The sequence below is a fragment of the Eleutherodactylus coqui genome, chromosome 3 (assembly GCF_035609145.1).
Source record: "Eleutherodactylus coqui strain aEleCoq1 chromosome 3, aEleCoq1.hap1, whole genome shotgun sequence".
Classification (NCBI taxonomy): domain Eukaryota; kingdom Metazoa; phylum Chordata; class Amphibia; order Anura; family Eleutherodactylidae; genus Eleutherodactylus; species Eleutherodactylus coqui.
In genome coordinates, this window is record NC_089839.1 from 309,896,129 (window position 1) to 309,908,852 (window position 12,724).

A 12,724-nucleotide genomic window follows, 5' to 3' on the forward strand; every position below is an offset into this window, starting at 1 on the left:
GCACTGCTATGGAACGCAGGGAAAATACCAGGCGCATCAAGCTCCTGCCCCCCAGGGCTCCTTCAGGCGGGCGTATGTTTTCTGGACATAATATGGACGGCATTGAACACTATTAGTTTCTATTGGTGTATTCTGACCTGGTTTTCTCGCGCGTGAAAAACATTGCGGCGTTTCCTATTTTAATCTGTACTACGGACGAAAAACACCCGTCCAATCTATGGGAGCGTTCACAGCGCAGCGAATACATGTCGCATGCAGCCAGCTGACAGTACAAAAACAGTGACCTGAATTGGCCCTTTTTTTTCCTCTTCTTTTCCATTTTTCTTGAAAAAATACAATTTGATTACATGTGGGGAAAAAAGGACGTGCAGTAAATACGCGCATATGTTTACTCAACAGAACTGCATGCTGCGATGTGAACGGCCCCCTGGGGCCCACTCACATGGCCGGATGAGAAGCGCACAATTCTCACTGCATGTACGGGTCCTCAGAAAAAGTACCAATCGGTTTACATGTTTGTTTTAATGGTCTCCTGCTTTCATGTGCAGAAACACACCTGAGTGCGCCGCGTCACGTGGATTCACTGGGGTTTTGGTTTTGGTCTTTGAACGCTCCCATAGACTTGAATGGATGATTCTGTTCTGTAATTGGCACCAACATTGAACATGATGGGTTTTTTTTCCCCGCGCATGAAAAATGCCTGTTGGGATCCACAATGGAAAGCAGTCATATACTCTGTAGCTATTCTAAGGGTCCCCGACTAAGGGAGATCAGGGGTCACATATCTCATGTTTGTTAGCATTTCAGTCTCAGCTTTTCTGTGATTTTATATATTTGGACATTTCTATTTTTGAGGTAACCAAATTAATTGAAGACAGCACTTTATCAAAATCGGTGAAGAACGCCATTGATACCGACCGCCTCCTGGACTGGCTTGTAGAGAATTCTGTGCTTTCAATAGCGCTGGAAGGTCTGTATCCACCCTGTTCATGTGCGGCACTCCGCAGTATATATTGGGCTATGGCAGATACTTGTATTCCTGTCTTCTGTGTCTCCCATCAGGTAACATTGACCAGGCGCAGTACTGTGACCGCATAAAGGGAATCATTGAACTGCTCGGCAGTAAGTTGTCCTTGGATGAACTTTCCAAGATCTGGAAGATTCAGGTATTTTATAGTCTCTTTGTTTGTCACATTTTGTTTTCTTTTTAAATCTTGTTGAATAGCAATAAAGCGGATACCCCGCTATACCATACTGCAAGCTATAAAACATTGTATGGCAGGGGGCTGAGTGCCGGCGCACAGAGGGACCCTTGGAATGGGAGTTATGGAGACTGAGTGAACAGGAACACAATGGGTCCAGTCTTGGAATCAAAAATGATCTGAACTTCTCTTTTGAGTCGGATCTCCCGCTTTCTGATACAGAGCTCCAAAACAGCATATAGAAATGATACATTCTAAACCTCTGGCTGCCTCCAGCCACCACTAGGGGGAGCCTACATCATACATTGTATACAACTCAATGAGAAATCTGTCTTCTGTAAGTTTTCCCTAGTGGTGGCAGAAGCAGCCAGAATTTTATCATTTAAAGCGACTTGGTCCAAGAACAAAACTTGTCACCTGACCAGAGAGTGGAAGTAATGTTACCTGGTGCCTTGCTCTGTGGTGATACTGCTGTGGCTCCACCAGTGGCCCCTCTGCGGTCATTCAAGATCGCCACAGTACTCAATGTACACTGTACATTCGAAGTGCGTCAGTAGTCTAAAACACTAGATCCATCTCCGATAGACCAGCGCTAGCCAATCCAAAAGCAGCCTTTACCCATTCACGCCCCATGACATACCGTACATTTATATCCTGGGCTTGCAGGCTTTGTATGGAGCAGGATTGGAAGACAATCCCACTCTAAACACAGTGGGTGCCGATGTCTTTGACAGGTGACACCTACCCGCAACAACTGCAATCAGCATGAACACTGATCATGGCCGTCAGCTGTTAAAATGCCACTGCGAATTCTGACAGCGGCATTTAAATGCCCCGATCGGTGTTAGAGGATCCCCGCGATGGGTTTGCAAGATGCCAAGGCGTGCCTGTAGCATGGCTTGATAGACTGCCTGTCAGAACACGGTATAATGCAATACTATGGTACTGCATTATGCTCTCAGTGATCAAATGATCAAAAAAACGAGCCATGGCCGCCTGAAGATGGCGGCAAATTACTTACAGATTTTATTTTTTAATGGTAGTATACTATATAAAGATGGCAGAATTGCATTTTTTATTTCTATTTCGCTCCACTTAGAAATTTTTTTTTAAGTTTTTTTTTTTTTTCAGTACATTATATGTTACATAAAGTAGAACCAATGAAAAGTCCAACTCGGCCCACAAAAAAACAAGCCCTCAAACAGCGACGTCCATGGATAAATAACAGTTATGATTTTTTGAAAGTGGTGGAGAGAGGGAGATTAAAAAAAGCCCCATCATTAAGGGGTTAAGCGTTTTGACTATCTGTGCACAGTCGCACCGCCACATCTCCCTCCCGTGTATATACGGAACATCACACAACAGCGGTGCGCAGCGATTGACTGCAGCAGTCTGACGTTCCGTGTACAGCCTCACTGAAGCCGGCAGCAGACTGTTCTATAAAACTAGACTCTGTGATTTCATGTTTGCTAATCGCATCTTCTTTCTCGTCTGTTCTTTGACCAGTCAGGACAGTCATCCACTGTGATTGAGAACATCCACACCATCATCGCTGCTGCAGCCGTGAAGTTCAGCTCCGAGCAGCTCAACCACCTGTTTGTGCTGATTCAGAAGGTAACGGCGCCCGGCGCTGCTGCATCCTGCTTGGGTCTAGTGCCAGTGCTGCCCGGTGTAAGGGTGGCGCCACATCATCTGCAGAGTCATTAGTCACTGACGTGTAGGAACGTCTTGGTGTGCTTTACACTTTAGTGATTGTTGACTTTCACGATTGCTAAATGAATTGCTGGGAGGAATTACATGAGCAGAAAATCTCATTCATCAGCTAGTTAGGGGCTGTGAGGTCCTCAACACGTGCTTATTGGTTGAACACAAATCCGTGCGAGCGGTCTTCAAGTGAACGTGCTCTGCTCCGAGAGGCTGCAGCACCCAGTGTTCCATCAAAGTAAGATTGAAACAGCGAGGGTTCTTTCAAAGACCAGCAGGGACCGTTCAGGCGAGGAGACCTCACTCGTATGTGTGTTTTCGGAAACCGTTGAGTGTTAGACGTTGTCCAGTTGTAAACTATTAATGGTGTATCCTCAGTAAATCAGCAGGGCTCTCTCACCCAGGACTGCTGCCAATCAGCTGTTTGCCAGTGCAAGGGGCTGATTTCTGTCCCGATTTAAAAAAGCAGACCGCTACATTCCCACTGAAGTGGCCAAGCTTTGTATTGCAGACCAAGTTCCTATTCATTTTCATGGGAACTTTACCTGCAATACCAAGCCAGGCCACTGCAGAGAGAACGGAGCTGTCTGCTTCCTGCAGAAATCGGCTCACTTCAAGAGCTCATAGCTGATTGATGGGGATCCTGGGCCGTAGACCCCTGCTGATCTATTATAGATGACTTATGTCGAGTATACGCCATCAATAATCCACAACTGGACAACCCCTTTAAGGGCAAAATACTGAAAAATGGTGGAAGCCAATCAGCTTTCAGTGAGAGGCACACGCCAAACAAGTGCACACCTCCCTGCGAAGTTGATGGCTAACAATTACCTGTTTACACCAGCCAATAATTAATCAACCAGCAACTATTTTTAGGTGAGCAGAAATGAAGTGACAAGTGAACGCATTCCTGCTCATCACAGGTCGGTGGCCGTGTTTACACTGAAGTGTCGTTTACATTCGCTCCATCCAGCGACTATTAGAACGATCGTTCCATGTAAAGCCACCTTAAACAAAGATGGCGACATTCAGAGTTTGAAAAACAGTGCCTCTAGTGGTTGCGTTAGTTATTGCAGAACAGTACTGTGTTTTTGGTGATACTTGTATGACGGCCATGAGGTGACAAAAGGGACTAGAAGTGCGTCGGATATGTCGTTTCATGCCATCTATTTGCTGCACCTTCTACAATGCCTTCTGTTCATGTTGGTCACCGTTAACCCTTCCTCCTCACAGAGCTGGGAGATCGAGACCGATCGGGTTCGGCAGAAGTTGTTGAGTCTTATAGGACGTATAGGAAGAGAAGCGCGCAACGAGACCACAACCGGAAAGGTGAAGGTCCAGAGCTACTGACAGGTTTGGTCACTGTGGCGGCCACACTACTCACCTCTGTCGTCTTACAGGTCTTAGAGGTCCTGTGGGATCTCGCCCACCTACCCACTCTGCCATCTAACTTAATCCAACAAGCCTTAGAGGAGCACCTGACAATCCTTAGTGATGCCTATGCAGTCAAAGAGACGGTCAAGAGGAGCTACATCATAAAGTGCATCGAGGACATAAAGAAGATCAATGTACGTGTCCGGCCGCCGAAACCTCAGGGATCACATGATATGGCCAGGGGAAGCTTCGGGTGTCCTTGTAATACATGCTTGGGCCGAGCCCACCGAAGCTGGAGACGCTATGTGAAGCAGCTTCCCACTTAGGAGCCTTAAAGGGGATTTACAACTTATGAGGAAAATTCTGGAGGAGGCAGTAAATGGTTAAAACCAAACTAAGTTATACTCTTTCCTGCCATTCTGGTGCCGCCGCTACCATCCCTGCCACTTGTTGGCATTTACTTTGGCTGTAACAGTAACCTTCCATGTAACTGCTGCAGCCAGTCATTGGCCTCAGTGGTAAAAGGCTGAAGATCGCGGAGGTCAGTGATTGGCTGCAGCGGTCACATGTGTGTATAAACACATCACGATTGCGTTGAGGCCAGGAACAGGATCTCTATTTTTTGTATTTAACCATTTACTGCCCTGTCAAAAAATTTTCACTAACTTTGTAAACCCCTTTTAATAGATCTTACGTCAAAAAAGGCTATTGAGTTGTTACAACCTTTTCCCACCCCAGGGCGTAAATGTACATCCTGGCTGGAAAGGGATTTGTGCAAGTGAAGGTACAATTACGCTCTATGGATGCCCCAGGCTCAGAAGGTGAGCCCGCACCATCCGCAGCGATCAGTGTGGATCACCATGTAAAGTGTTTACAGCGGGAGGGCATTTGCTCTGTGATGTCATCTGCCATATAATCACAACGGTGTCTGGATCTGATCACTATGAGAAGCGATAATGCATTGCAGTACCGAAGTATTGCAATGTATTAGGAGTGCAATCATAGCATCGCAGGTTCAAGTCCCTTACAGGGGCATAAAAAATGTCGAAAAATAATAAAACACAAACATTTAAAAAAGCCTTTCTTTGTACACACTCTGCACACACTTTGCATTCATAACAACCCATACAATAAATTGCACACACTTTTTATCTTGCATGACAGGCGCTATTTGGGAAAAAAAATAAGAGGAAAATAACCCTTAAATTGCTTTTTTTTATTTTGTTAACTTCGCCTCTTAATAAAAATCAATAAGTAATCAAAAAAAGTTATATTGCCCCCCCCCCCCCCCTCCAAAAAAAAAAAAAAAACCTACAGCCCTCACAGAGCGCCGTCCATGGAAAATTAAAGCTGGCTATGGGACTTTTAATGCGGCAATGCAAAAGTGGAAAATTTTGGTATCGTCTTAATCGTACCAACCAGCAGGGAAAAAATGTTCACGTTCCTTAGGGCTCGCTTGGATGGCTGCACGTTTGCTATGTAGTACACACATCACATGTAACATGTACTTTAAACACCCATAGCCTATAAAATACGTAAAACACGCAGGTCTGAATGGCCAATCGTAAATCAATGGGGTTTTAGCACTGCGTCTTACACAGCAAACATGTGAGGGAGTCCTTGGATACTTATTAAGGCCTCCTGCACACAGCCGGATTTGCATTGCGAAATTTGGAGCAAGATTCCTCCTCCGGATTCTGCAGCAAATCCAGCCCATAGCATGCTACGAGAAAATGTGATTTTTCTGCCCACAAGCGGAAAGCAATTGCAATTTTCCACTCTCGGGGAAGAAATCGCAGCATGCTGCAGTTTCGTGTGGGCTACGTGCCGCCCGCTTTCATTGAAGTCAATGGAAACGGTCTGTCCCGCGGTCATTGTGCAATCATGATCGCAGAATGGTCGCAGGAGCCGCATCATCGCCTTAGCGACAACGCGGCCTCCTCTGTACTGCACATGTGTCGAATTGATGATTTTCTTCCCCGTATTACACAATACATTATATGTACCCAAAACATGGTACCAATACAAACTACAGCTCAGCAGGCAGAGAAAACAAGCCGTCACATGACCAACCGTGATGATTGAAAAGTTGGGATAAAAATCCCCCCAAATTGTCACGTTCTGAGGACCAAAATAGGTCGCCTCATTATGGGGTTAGAAGGGCTGGGTTTGCATGTTTACTACGACAGATGGAACGGTTTGAGCTTATATGCATTTTTGCCCAATCCTGAGGTCGCTGGGATTCGCTGTCGTAGTTTGTATGATCATGAGGGGCATGAAGTGATGAAAGTCTATATAGATAGTAAGAAACGGCTAAGACAGCAAACTTCTTCTTTCCTTCGCAGTCGTCTCAGCACAACAACCCGCAGGTGGTGTGGGTGGTGCCCGCCTTACGTCAGCTCCACGAGATCACCCGCTCATTTAACAAGCAGACCTATCAAAAACAAGACAAGGTAAAGTGTTCGTCCGACTTCACGCTTTCTTTGGACTTCTGCTGAGGAGTGACTTCATCTTGCTCTTCTGACTTGCAGAGCATCATTCAGGACCTGAAGAAGAATTTTGAAATTGTCAAACTGGTGACGGCGAGTCTGGTGGCGTGCCATCGATTGGCGGTCTCCTCTGTTGGTCCTGGTGGGCTGGCTGGATCCTGCTTGGTTGACGGCAGATACACTTACCGGGAGGTATCTGACATTGAACGTCTTGCTGCAGGAAACCATAGATTTGGCCTCATCCTAGTTAATAGATCTGCAGTTGAGGAAATAGTTACTGGTGGATCATTGTCATTGTTGGAAATGTAAAATCCATCGACACGAGTTTCTGTTCTAGTTGATTGCTGATCGTCGCACAGTCAGAAAAAAAAATAATACCTTCACTGTTAACCATTTCAGTATTTGGAGATACATCTCAAATTCCTGGCGTTTTTCCTTCAAGAAGCCACCCTGTACCTCGGCTGGAGTCGTGCCAAAGAGATCTGGGAATGTTTGGTGACGGGACACGATGTGTGCGAGCTGGACCGGGAGGTAAGCAGTAAATGTGGAAGGACTGGATCTGCACTGAATGACCCCTTTATTAGAGACCCCATCCAGTAACATGTTACACTCCTTTGGACTTCAGGCACACATGTCCCCGTGGTGTAGCCGGTCCCCGTGGTGTAGCCGGTCCCCGTGGTGTAGCCGGTCCCCGTGGTGTAGCCGGTCCCCGTGGGTTGTGTGCATTGACACAAGCCCTGCACACGGACTTACGGGGTCTCGCTGCTGTCTGTCATTGACTTCTCTCTAACAGGCGCTCGTGTATTATGCTATTCATCACTACAGATGTTCCTTCCCTCCATAGATGTGCTTTGAGTGGTTCACTAAAGGGCAGCACGACCTGGAGAGCGACGTCCAGCAGCAGCTCTTCAAGGAGAAGATTCTGAAGTTGGAGTCTTACGAAATCACAATGAATGGTAGGAATTAGGGGGTCACAGAAGCGGTGTGGGGGTCCTTTGTACGTGACCTGCTGGTCTTCAGGACCTGACTGGAGTATAACCCCATTACTGGATGTAGGCGACTTTCCCACGATTAGACATCCACACATTAGATTTCTGATGTGGATTTCCATCTGATGGAGCCCTGAGCCTGCCGGTGGATTAGCCCCCTTATGATGCAGGTTTCCTGTGTGCACATAGCCATTAAAGTTGAATGCATGCGGGTTCACTGGGACTGATCCGTGTGGAGCCTCAACGCAGATTCCACATCACAGAGTCACTTTTTCTTTCTGCAATGCTTGGAGAAATCCCCTCCATAGGTAAAGAATGCTTGGCTTCTTGATGCACCGTCCACATGGAGGCTTCGTATGACCACAGCCTTCCTCCTAAGCAGATTCTGCATCAGGAATGAGCGTGTAAATGGTTCTTTTTCCTCAATATGGATTTCACATCCGCATCGTATGAACTTCAATAAGGATTCCCATTAAACGCCATATATGGCTAAACTGGAGCAGATTTGATCCACAATCCACACTAATTGAACTCCGTGTAGTAATGTTTTTCTCATATGGAATCCCATAATACAGGCATTCACTAAACCAAGTAGCCCGCAGACCGTGGCGGCCGCCGTACTCACAAACACACAGGACATTATATTGGTCCTTTATTGTCAATTTCTGGCTTTTGAAGGACTATCCGTTAATCCAGAATATTTGATAAGCAGACCTCATCACTGCTGGATGGAAGGACTTTTACTGTTAATGTTTTGCAGCTTTAGAGTGCGTTCACACGCGGCGGATATCCTGCGTCAGATTCGGCAGCGTTCCCACCATAAACCCCACAGCATAGGTGCAGATTTTGGCCAGGAATCGGCTACATATCTTGAACTAATTTTAGTAGCTCGCCTCGAATACATGGCGCTATCAGCGCCCCCCAGCCCCTTGACAGGCTGTACTGAGCGCCGAGCCGCTGGTCAGGTGACTTCACTTCTGCATACGCTGTTTTTTTATGCGGTAATGCTGAATTTGCTGCATTGGACGTTCCGCAGCGTCCCCACCCCGTGTGAACATACCCTTAAAAGGTATTTCGGTTGGAGCAAATTTCCCTTATTCATGGGAGATAACTAGCCTAACAGTGAGGTCCGACTGCTGGGACTCCTACCAATCTGAAGAATGGGGGTCTGGCGAGTCCCCAATGAAGGGAATGGGTGTTGCACCACCGCTCCATTCATTTCAATGAGTGACAGATTAGAATTCAAGCGCTCTTCAATTTCCGAAACTCATTGAAATAAATGCGTGACCTCAACTCTCTTCATTTGGAGACGGACCAGACCCCCATTCTCGGCATCGGTGGTGGTCCCATCCATCAGCTCCCATCCTTTAGTGGATTTTTTTTCCCCCATGGATAGGGAATACCTTGTTCCAACTGGAATACCCCTTTAAGCCCATATTGGAGGATCTTCTATTAACTCGTCTCTTCTGTGTTTGACTTGCAGGTTTTAATTTATTTAAGACGTTCTTTGAGAATGTTAATCTTTGTGATCATCGGTTGAAGCGGCAAGGCACCCAGCTGGTGAGTGGTACCGGAATATTCTACAGCGTCTGCGCTAGCCCCGTCGCTTATAGTTGATTTCACTTTCCATAGACATATTCAAATCCACATTTTTGCTGAGTGTGGAGAGATCAGTGGCTGCCGGGCACTTATGGCGCCGCTTACCTTCTAGGAAACGCAAAGATCTGATGTATTCAAATGCAACCTGTCCGATCCCTGCTTTGAAAAGGAAGAAACAACGTTGGCATAGGCTGTTGGCAAATCCCATTAAAGGGATAGTGATGGGATAGTGATATCAGACACCACTTTCAGGATGTGGCGCCCCCCCGGGTAACAGCTGATCAGCCTGAATCACCCCCAACAAACAGCTGATTTTGCCAGAGGAGGACACAGCCAGGCAGACCATTCCCTAATAACACACATGAACAGTGGTTGTCGCCTTGTCACAGCCCCTTAAAGGGCCATCTCATGAAGACAAACCCTGTCTATGCTCGCTGTAAAGGTTTATGGAGCCGGGTCCCTGACTAAGGGGTTTCTCTCTGAATAGCTGCCATGTGATGCCTGGCCGGCCATAACTACCCCAAGGAAGATCAACTATTTGCTGGGAGCGGGCGCCTGCATTTTGATATTGTCTGTCTCTGATGAGGCAATCCCTTTACATCCCAGGTATCTACTTACCATCTCCAGTAATGGCTATTATACTGTTATATGCAGGCGTCTTCCTCTAGTTTCTTTCTCCAGTCTGAGTCCCTTTAATAATCCTTCCTTATGTTTTTGCAGCACGTCGAGAAACTGGAATTGATCGGCATGGATTTCATCTGGAAGGTCGCGGTGGAGTCTCCCGACGAAGAGATCGCCAACGAAGCGATACAGCTAATAATCAACTACAGCTACATAAATCTCAACCCCCGGCTGAAAAAAGTGAGCGGGAACGCAGGATTTATGGGTCGATAGAAATGCGATTAAAACCAAAAATACAAAATACCTTGTCCTTTTATTCTGCAGGATTCCGTTTCTTTGCACAAGAAGTTCATCGCAGATTGTTACACGCGGTTAGAGGTGAGAATCGATTTTTCTATTCAAGTGAGCAGGGTAAAAAGACATTCGGACAACTGGATTAATCACAGCAGCACAGAGCATTTCAGGAAACCAGGGCCCTGTACCCTTATATGATTTTTGGGCAGTTGTATATTATAGACTTTGTTGACAAAAGTATTGGGACACACCTACAAGGCGATGAAATTCAATTTTCTCATCTGTGTCAAGACTGTGGGTATAGCTACTACCACTAGGAGGCAACGCTAAGCAAAAATAAAGCTATGCCCCTCCTGCAGGCACTGAGTGAAATCTGTTTTAGCTTGGTGTCCGTATGAGGCAGACCTTCCTGCTCCGCAGCTCTTCTGTCTGTCCTTCTTTAAGTGTATTATTTTTCCTTTCTTCTCCTCTAGCTGGGCATCAGTTGATCTAACTTCCCTGATAGTTCCTAAGTGAGGGGGGTGAACAGTGCTGCCTGAGACGCTGTTATTTCCTCCCCAAAAAAGACAAACTTTAACGGAGGAGCATTAACTAGTTTGTATCCCGACAGCCATGGGGTCATCAGAGAATCCTGCCCGTTCCCCTCCCCTAATTTTTAGCAATTTCTCACCACTAAGTGATAGTTTCTGAGGAGGTGACTCTTCTGGTGCCTGAGGGAACCGAACAGGATGAAGACTAGGTGAGTAATTGGGATGAGGCAAGTTTGGCGCCATCACCCCTCACCACCACACTTTCGTCAACTCTCAACACTACTTGATGGCACTTCTTCCTCCTCTTCTCTCAGGCCAAAATCAACATATAACTACTTGGCTTTTCTCTTCTTGTCGTCTTCTGCGGTCCCTTACCTCCCTGTACAACCCCACCCCACCCAACACAACAAAGCTAGTCGCCATCTGAAGCCCATGATCCTCCGCCCAACACCTCCCTCACCCTGTTGGTGCACGCCGGAGCGCTGCACCCAACAGGTCTGGCCGAGCCACTGCTGCTCATCTAGGTCCTGGCTTCCATGCCATCACACGCTGAAGTCAGAAGTACAGGACTTGCGTCATGCTGAGCGGGTTGACCTTCTGATCAGCAAGCTGAAGTAAGAAGGATTTTCTCTGGCAGGCCATCACTTCTAATGGAAGTCCCAGGTTCCAGGCCTATACAGGCCACTGCGGGAGGTGAGACTTCCACTTGGGGTAGGACTTCCTATCTCAGCTCTATATCACTATAGGCCGTCAGCTACCTCCAACAACACCCCACCTCTGGCCCTAGGACTCTCTCAGAACTATCCACAGCAGTCGTCCCTCTATGGTAGGATATACAGAAGGATAGTCCAGAGTATATTGGACCTCATTTTAATAACCGTTACTACCTCCAAATCAGCTATAGAGCTAGAAAGTCCTTGACATTACTAGTCGTAACATTACTATTCCTCCTTCCCTTAGCCTACCTTGGTGCTGGGCAATCAATATGGTGAATCCCTTCACTCAGTACCCACTGCTCAGGGTACTCATCCGGAGTGGGCAGGCTCCCCCTTGACTGTATCGCACCACACAGGGTGGCCGTGCTCATGCATGTTTCCCAGGGTGCCACACCAATCCGCTCATGGTCCCATCTACTTTGCAGAAGACAAACCAGGTACACAGAGAGGAGACATCCATCCATCCATCATCTATGACTCCTTGAGAGAGCGAGGAGAAACAAAATAATAAAAAATAGACACACAACCCAATGCCTGGGACACGGGGGTCTCTGTACCCTGTACTTGGCATGGCGGAGGAGCTGGCACAAGTGCTCGTTACCCTAGACGGTTATGGTGAGCACCCAGCCAACTGCATTACTCCCTCCCATAGGAGGACAATGATGTTACGGCATGTTCCTGTATCTCTCAGGACTTCGCAGTTATGAGTCGTCCGTCGCATTACCCGGTTTCATGGGAGTTATTGTAGGACCGTGGGGCTCTATATTCCACATGATTGCTCAATGATAACAATCCATCTGCCTTATTACCCCCTCCGTGTGAGGAGTAACTATATTACTACAAGACTCCGAACCTCATGTCTACAAAGTTATGACAAGCAGCACCTGCCTTGTTACCCCCGTCAGTGGAGGAGAAACTGTATTGCCGTCATATTCTGTATCGTTAACCATTCCCTTGGGGGGAATCCTTTTATCGGAGCTGGGCGTATTTGTGGCAGTTTTTGCAAGAGCCGTGATCTGGTCACCATATTATTACCTGCTAATGAAGTAAGTGAATTACACCTAATGCTGCATGCCTTGCAGTGAATAGAAGTGTTAAGCAGCGTCATTACCGCCCTTCATAGGAAGAATCGACTCTATCTGACACAACGCAGTGACTCCCAGCATCGCGCTGCCTCCTTAGGGTATTTCTGCTACACTATCAGAC

The 12,724-nt window shown here is 46.9% G+C and overlaps 1 protein-coding gene across 2 annotated transcripts in view; it reads left to right on the plus strand.

The window, feature by feature from the left end:
- USP24 (ubiquitin specific peptidase 24) overlaps positions 1–12,724 on the plus strand; it is a 112,965-nt gene that overhangs the window by 47,861 nt on the left and 52,380 nt on the right. For both annotated transcript variants that reach the window (XM_066597884.1, XM_066597885.1), the window contains exons 11-22: positions 856–970; positions 1,063–1,166; positions 2,709–2,816; positions 4,140–4,235; positions 4,307–4,474; positions 6,626–6,733; positions 6,812–6,961; positions 7,169–7,300; positions 7,614–7,725; positions 9,242–9,318; positions 10,078–10,218; positions 10,303–10,356. In XM_066597884.1, coding sequence (XP_066453981.1) covers positions 856–970; positions 1,063–1,166; positions 2,709–2,816; positions 4,140–4,235; positions 4,307–4,474; positions 6,626–6,733; positions 6,812–6,961; positions 7,169–7,300; positions 7,614–7,725; positions 9,242–9,318; positions 10,078–10,218; positions 10,303–10,356 — 1,365 coding nt within the window. The remainder of the gene's footprint in view (positions 1–855; positions 971–1,062; positions 1,167–2,708; positions 2,817–4,139; positions 4,236–4,306; positions 4,475–6,625; positions 6,734–6,811; positions 6,962–7,168; positions 7,301–7,613; positions 7,726–9,241; positions 9,319–10,077; positions 10,219–10,302; positions 10,357–12,724) is intronic.